The sequence below is a fragment of the Otolemur garnettii genome, unplaced genomic scaffold (genome assembly GCF_000181295.1).
Source record: "Otolemur garnettii isolate 467f Iridium unplaced genomic scaffold, OtoGar3 scaffold00019, whole genome shotgun sequence".
NCBI lineage: Eukaryota > Metazoa > Chordata > Mammalia > Primates > Galagidae > Otolemur > Otolemur garnettii.
In genome coordinates this window covers 18,944,270-18,951,850 of record NW_003852414.1, presented here as the reverse complement: position 1 = coordinate 18,951,850, position 7,581 = coordinate 18,944,270, and the positions used below count along the sequence as shown (strand labels likewise).

General features: G+C 44.6%; 1 protein-coding gene across 1 annotated transcript in view; it reads left to right on the top strand.

Moving 5' to 3' along the window:
* MCM10 (minichromosome maintenance 10 replication initiation factor) overlaps positions 1 to 7,581 on the top strand; it is a 24,785-nt gene that overhangs the window by 12,595 nt on the left and 4,609 nt on the right. Inside the window, exons 9-14 of the mRNA XM_012803274.2 lie at positions 5 to 101; positions 1,241 to 1,351; positions 1,440 to 1,557; positions 4,276 to 4,504; positions 5,562 to 5,706; positions 6,308 to 6,426. Coding sequence (XP_012658728.1) covers positions 5 to 101; positions 1,241 to 1,351; positions 1,440 to 1,557; positions 4,276 to 4,504; positions 5,562 to 5,706; positions 6,308 to 6,426 — 819 coding nt within the window. The remainder of the gene's footprint in view (positions 1 to 4; positions 102 to 1,240; positions 1,352 to 1,439; positions 1,558 to 4,275; positions 4,505 to 5,561; positions 5,707 to 6,307; positions 6,427 to 7,581) is intronic.

Sequence of the window (7,581 nt, the reverse complement as noted above, 5' to 3'; positions counted from 1 at the left end):
CGCTGCAGCTGTTGCCCCTAAGAAGATGATTCAGACCACTCTGAACAATCTGGTTGTCAAGGGTGCAGGCTTGATCATTCAGGAAACAAAGCAAAAATTCGGTAACTCTCCATACTCAGTTTCTTTCTCCAGCTCAGACACCCTAAATAGCATTTAAGGGTATAAATAACATTTGTGACCTACACTAGTGACTCATGAGACCAAATGGTACAGGTTAGAGTAGTTTTGTCACCATTGAAAATGACTGAGGCACACGCCATAGGTGATAATCCACCTTTACCTACAGGCAGTGAGTAGGCTAAAGGAACCACACCTTGTTGGCAAGACATTTGGGGAAAAAACAGCATATTAATCTTAGCTGTGTCTTAGCTTAGGATTCTTTTTAATATTTCTTAATGTATCCAGGCCCAATATTTAACGTCCAGCATTAGAATCAGTAGGATTGGGTTCCTGGTCAAACCTTTTGGTTATCTTTTGTTAAAACAGGTATAGGTGGCTCGGCGCCTATAGCTCAACCGGTTAAGGCGCCAGCCACGTACACCTAAGGTGGCGGGTTCAAATCCCCAGCCTGGACCCGCCAAACAACAATGGTGGCTGCAACCAAAAAATAGCCGGGCGTTGTGGCAGGCGCCTGTGGTCCCAGCTACTTGGGAGGCTGAGGCAGGAGACTCACTTGAGCCCAGGAGTTGGAGGTTGCTGTGAGCTGTAATGCCACGGTACTCTACCCAGGGGGACAGCTTGAGGCGCTGTCTCAAAAAAAAAAAAAAAAAACAGGTATAGGTAAGGGCATGGTAGTGCACACTTGTAGACCGGGAATTTGAATCCAGCCTGGGGAACATAGCAGACCCCATTTCTTAAGAAAAATTAGGGGTGAAAAAACCCCAAAATAAGAAATTGATCAGAAAACGCAGCCCACATCCTGTGCTTATGGTCACAAACGGTAGTTGGGGCCTAGTAGGGAAACTTAATGCCTCATGCATATTCCAGAAAGGGCATATAACATGACCCCACAGATTGGTGTGCTCAGTGTTCTAATCATTACTAATCATAAGACACACTTAGGATACTCTTGCAGCCCCACTAGTCTGACACTAGAGGTTAATGATTCTTTTTTCTTATGCTACTCTGCCTTCTTCATTTGCAAATGACTAAATTATGAGTCCAAAGTTTAAAAAGTGATATATCACAGGACCTCAAACTGAATTTTGAATTCTCTAAAGCTGATGTGTACATGTTTCAGGAATACCCCAGAAGAGCTTATCTTGCTCTGAGGAGTTCAAGGAATTGATGGACCTGCCAACGTGTGGAGCCAGAAACTTGAAACAACATTTAGCCAAGGCCACGGCTGCAGGTACAGTCAGCTTATGTGGCTGCAGTGTGTGTGCCTGGGTCCCCCCAGTCTCCCCGAGAACCTCTCAGTCTGTGGGCTTGTGTTTTAGGAATCATGGGAGGCCCCAAACCTGCCATCCAGTCGATATCAGCCTCGGCCCTCTTGAAGCAACAGAAGCAGCAAATGTTGGAGATAAGGAAAAGGAAATCAGAAGCTCTCCAGAGACAGTAAGAGGAGCGCATTTAATATTCCACAGTTACGTCATTGATCTCAGGCATCCTCAGCACATCTTCATCACTTTCAAAAATGTCCCTTCATCACTTTCAAAATTGCCCACATCAAAAATGTGGCCAACCCAAATTCCCCAAGATTTGGGTTGGCCACATTTTTAACTCTGATAATTTAAAGTCATTTTCTTATAACCTAAATAGCATTTAAGGGTATAAATAATATTGCTGACCTACACTAGTGACTCCTAAGACCAAATGGTACAGGTTAGAGTAGTTTTGTCACCATAGGAGTAAAGTGTGGAGAGTTTTTCTAAACGAGGAAAACAGGCCAGTAGGGAGGCTCAAACCTGTAATCCAAGCACTCTGGGAGGCTGAGACAGAAGGATCTCTTGAGCCCAAGGGTTCAAGACCTTAAGCAAGAGTGAAACCCCTCTCTTCTAAAAATAGAAAAATTAACCAGGAATCATGGCAGTCCTCTGTAGTCCCAGTTACTCGGAGGCTGAGGCAGGAAGATCACTTGAGCCCAGGAGTTTGAGGTTGCCATGAGCTAGGCTGACACCATAGCACTCTAGCCTGGGCAAAACAGATTGTGTCTCAGGGTGGAGGGGGCACATGTTCACCTGTTGGTGGGTAGGTTGATGTAGTTATTCAGGTAAATTATAAGAATAAGGTACAAGGCTCAGTGCCTGTAGCTCAAGTGGCTAAGGCACCAGCCACATACATCATAGCTGGCGGGTTCGAATCCAGCCTGGGCCTGCCAAACAACAATGACAGCTACAACCAAAAAATAGCCAGGAGTTGTGGCAGGCACCTGTAGTCTCAGCTACTTGGGGGGCTGAGGCAAGAGAATCACTTAAGCCTGGGAGTTGGAAGTTGCTGTGAGCTGTGACGCCACGGCTCTCTATCCAGGGTGACAGCTTGAGGCTCAGTCTCAAAAAAAAAGAAGGAAAAGGTACTAAAAATGGGGCATTATTTTAAAGGTGGATCTAGTGGGAATGCATGCAGAAGGTGGACAAATCAAAGATTCCTGAACTCAAGTCATCTCAACAGTGATAATAGCTACTATTTCCAGGCCCTTAACACACACTGTACTGTACACGCCATAAATAAAGCGTCATCCTCACAGTAGCTCTGGGAGGCATGATTATCCTGCTTCTCCTAATAATGCAGCTGGAGCCCAGAGAGCTAGTCCACAGTAGGACCAAGTTTCAAATTCACCCCTGGACTATGCCAACATCTAGCCATTTGCTGTCCAAACCTGGGCTGCTAATAGGCAGATGGTTCCATGAAAACAAAGTCAATTATAAGTCAAGAGGAAATTCTTTGAAGAAATAGGAGACTGGGTTTGCTCTCAGGCAGGTTAGTTTAAGAAACCAATGGGATATCTGTAGAAGTACTCATGGGCCTACAGGTCATGTAAATATATGACAGAGAAATACAGGAGAACTGCTGTGAGTTGACCACCCAAGGGACTGTAACAGACTAGTAAACACATAGAGGTGGTCAACATAAGCAGCTAGGCTACTACACTGATACATACATGTGGTGCATGTCCAGTCTATGAAAATTAGGTCAGTTTAAGGAGGTGATCAGTATAGGAGGTGGTCAGCTATGGAGGTTCTGCTGTATATGTTGGAGTTGTGGGCCTTGTAGGAAACTGTCAGTTGCAAGGCATTATAATCTGACAATTTTCAGAACTCTACTGGCCAAACCAAATATACCTTTGGGCAGGATTAGGTAGGTAATTTGCAAATTCAGCCTGGAGCTGGCAAGAGTGGGTATGTAGTTGTGGAAAGAATATGCCCTGGCACTAGTCCTGAGTTGAACTGGGGCCTCAATTTCTTCATCTGTGAAATGAAAGATTTGGATTAGGTGATTTCTGAGACTTCTTTTTAAATAGCTTCTAAAACCGTATACAAAATAATCAGTGTGCAAGTCGTAACACTTTTCTGTTAAGGGCTTCCAGACGTCTCACAGGAGTTAGCTCTTCCCATTAGTACCGACTAGATGCAGAGGGAGGCAGTAGGTTCTTGAAGGCCCCAAAGCTAACTGTAGGGCTGGGATATGGTCCCCACCTCAGCTTCAGGCCTTTGCTCTGCAGGTGATGCCCACCAGACAACCAATTGATAAAAACAATCATTCTAAAGCTAGGGTAGCTGGGCACGGTGGCTCACGCCTGTAATCCCAGCACTGTGGGAGGCTGAAGAGGGAGAATTGCTTGAACTCAGGAATTCAAGACTTGCCTGAGGAAGAGTGAGACCCCAACTCATTAAAAAAAGTAAAAAACCCAGCTGGGCGCCAACATAAGTGCCTGTAATCCCAGCGACTTCTGGAGGCTGAGGCAGCAGGATGCCCACAGCCCAGTCCAAGGTTGCAGTGAGCTATGATGCCATTGCACTCTGCTCAGGGCATAGGGTGGGACTCTGTCTAAACAAAAAAAATAAATAAACAAGGAAATAAAAATAAATGGAAAACAAAGCTAGGGCAATTATACAGTTTATCAAATGAAAAGTCAAGTAACCCAAGAGTCAGTGAAGCTAATATTATTCTTACTGTTTGCTAATTTAGATTATTAACCACAGAGGAGAAATTATTTTCCTAACAACTAGTTCTAGCTCATGGCCTGCCTGCTGCCTCCTAAGCCACCTTGAGTTGTAGGGTTATCATCTTCTTAAAGTTCTGTTTGCATATTTTGTCACTCTGTGTTCTTTAAAGATTTCTTCAAAGCTCAAGTGAAGTCAAGAGCCCAGCTGTGCCATCCTCATCCCAACAGCCCCCTGCCCAATCTCCACGGGTGGGCGCAGAGTTCCCCAGGATGGAAGAAAGCCCAACCACATTGATGCCCAAGCTTGGGCGTGGCATCTCAGAAGGAGATGACGTTCTCTTTTTTGATGAGTCACCACCACCAAGACCAAAACTGAGTGCTTTAGCAGAAGCCAAAAAGGTAAGGGGCACCTCTTCTCTTTGACACTTGAATTTGCATTCTGTAAGACAGAGCTTGGGTTTCAAACTCAATATACTTACACCCAGGAAAGACAGACACTTATTAGCTATTTACTGATCATGATAATTAGAGTAAAAGTAATTTTAAATGATAGTAGTGTCAACATAATACCATTAATTTAAGGCAAGGAAGTTAGAGCCATCATCTCAAGACTGCTGTGTGGCAGGCTGCAAGAGATAGCCTAGCAGAAGATAATGTTTTATAGCTAGAGAGCCTGGCATTAAAAAAAAGATTCTTGGAATAGTTGAGGCAAGACTGTAAAATTGTGTTTTAAAGAATCCTTCTTTGGCTCAGTGCCTATAGCTCAAGCAGCTAAGGCAGCAGCCACTACACCAGAGCTGGCTGGTTCAAATCCAGCCCGGGCCTGCCAAACAACAATGACAACTACAACCAAAAAATAGCTGGGCATGGCGTTGTGCTGGGCGCCTGTAGTCCCAGCTACTTGGGAGGCTGAGGCAAGGGAATCACTTAAGCCCAGGGGTTGAGGTTGCTGTGAGCTGTGATGCCACTGCATTGTACCTTAGGCTACAGAGCAACAAAAAAGAAAAGGTCAGTGCTGTCATCACCCCCGTTTTACAAATGAGGAAACTACCAGCACACTGTACCTCATGACTGCAGTAATGTACACAGCTATGATTTAATTTTTTAAAAAATGAGGAAACTGAGGTTGAGAAAGTAATTTGCCTCAGGGGCACAACTAGATGGAATTCTATCCTGCTTCTGTCTGATTCTAAATTTCCAAAATGGTGATGTGGTTCCTTTGTGGATCTGGAAACCCATGGTCTAGCTGATGTGGAACTAGTAGTATTTAAATAAACTGAGGCTTTATTCAGCAGCTCGTAGGCCTGATAGGCCTGTCTAGCATGCTATTAATTCTGCTGGTTGCTACTAGACAATAGCCAGGATTCACTGGTTAATTACCAGAGGGTGGTCCAGGGCGATGGGTGCCTGTCTCATCGTCGAGATCTTTACCTCCCTGTCTTCTCTTTTGTTCTAGTTGGCTGCTATCACCAAATTAAGGACAAAAGGGCAGATTCTTACAAAAACAAACCCAAACAGCATTAAAACGAAGCAAAAGGACGCCCAGGACGTCCTGGAAGTGATGGAACGTGTAGAAAAGAACACCACATCTTCTCCCCCAGGTACTGCACCTTCAGAGTCAGCAGTGGGGAGGAGAAATTGTTCATAGGGAAACTCTCCAAGCCATAACCAGCACCCCTGAGACCAGTCTGCTCTTCCGTTTCCCTCTGCACAGAATAGGATTTCTGCAACTGGAGCTGGTTGTTACTGGTCTTTTTAATAAACACATCACATTGGGAAGAAATCATGGTCATTCGAACATTTGGGAAAAGGATACTCATTGAATCTTTCTATGTACATATTTGCATAACCATACATTCTGGAAGAAATAAAATTCCTTTGTTATAAATTGCCCTAATTTTATTTTCAAAACTCCGAAATTGACAGTGTCATTTTGGAATCGGTTTGTAAAGAGGATTTTCTTATCTATTCTCAGCTCCCTACTCGAAGGGGAAAAGGAGACTCTAATTTAGTGGTCACATCTGGCACCACGCCACGGTCTAAGCTCTGTGCTTGGCGCACCTCTTGAGAGCTTTTCCCTGCTGGAACCAGCGGGGCTTAGGTCAAGTGCAAAGGGCCTGGTGGGCAGAGAGAGACAGAAGGAAGGGCCATGGTGCTCTGTGATTTCTCTGTGCCAGCTCAAGTGCATTCTTTCTACTCCAGCTGAGGATGAATTGGAGCCTGCCGTGAAGAGAAGGAGAGAGCAGCTTGCCTACCTGGAATCTGAGGAATTTCAGAAAATTCTAAAAGCAAAGTCAAAGCACACAGGCATCCTGAAAGAGGTAAGTGCCCAGAAGTTCCAGGACTGTGTCTGTGGCCTTCAAAGCCAAGGTGCTTGTTGTAGGACTAGGAATCTGTCCCTTACTCTTGATAGACCAAGAAGTAGCCGCACATCAGTTCCTTTGAGTTTGCTTTGAAGAGCAGGAAAATTTCTAACAGATTTTAGCTTTGCACTAAAACATATCATTTGATGAAATAGGATGTAAGTGGATTTCAGTATGATGAAGTGTTTGCATGCAGTTATGGCTATGTAATGACGTTGAAATCGCTCAACACTGTTGCTATTGTCCGTCTTGAAATATGAGAAAGGGATTGTTTTTCCATTTGAAACTTTTATATTGTCATTTCAAAAATGTCAATATAACATCCTACCTAATGTAAAAAAGGAAAATACGTTTCCTTTTCGTTATGTAAATGCTTCTCACAGCTACCCTGGGAGAAGTAATGAAGTAGAGGCTTGGATTTATGACTGAGATGGCTAGAAAGGGAGTCTCAGAGGTGTGTTTTCTTAGTACCTTAAATATCTATTTCTGATCATGTGGGGGGGGGGTTTGATTTGGGATTTTTATTCATGAGATGGGGTCTCACTACACTGCCCAGGCTAGTCTCAAACTCCAATATTAAAGAGATTCTCCCACCTCAGCCTTCCAAGTAGCTGGATTTTGTTTGTTTATTTTAAAACAGTAAACGAAGGCCAAGTGTGGTGCCTCAGGCCTATAATCCTAACATTTTGAGATGCTAAGGTGGGTATATTGCTTAAACCCAAGAGTTCGAGACCAGCCTGAGCTAGAGCGAGACCTTGTCTCTAAAAAATAGCCAGGGTGTTGTAGTAGGAACCCATAGTCCTAGCTACCCAGGAGCTTAAGGCATAAAGATCACTTGAACCCAAGAGTTTGAGATTATTGTGAGCTATGACACCATCACAGTCTACCAAGGGTGACAGAGTGAAACTTTATCTCAGAAAAAGAAATAGGCTGGGCGCCTGTGGCTCAAGCGGCTAAGGTGCCAGCCACGTACACCTAAGGTGGCGGGTTCGAATCCCCAGCCCGGGCCTGCCAAACAACGACAGCTCCAACCAAAAAATAGCCGGGCGTTGTGGCGGGCGCCTGTGGTCCCAGCTACTTGGGAGGCGGAGGCAGGAGACTCGCTTGAGCCCA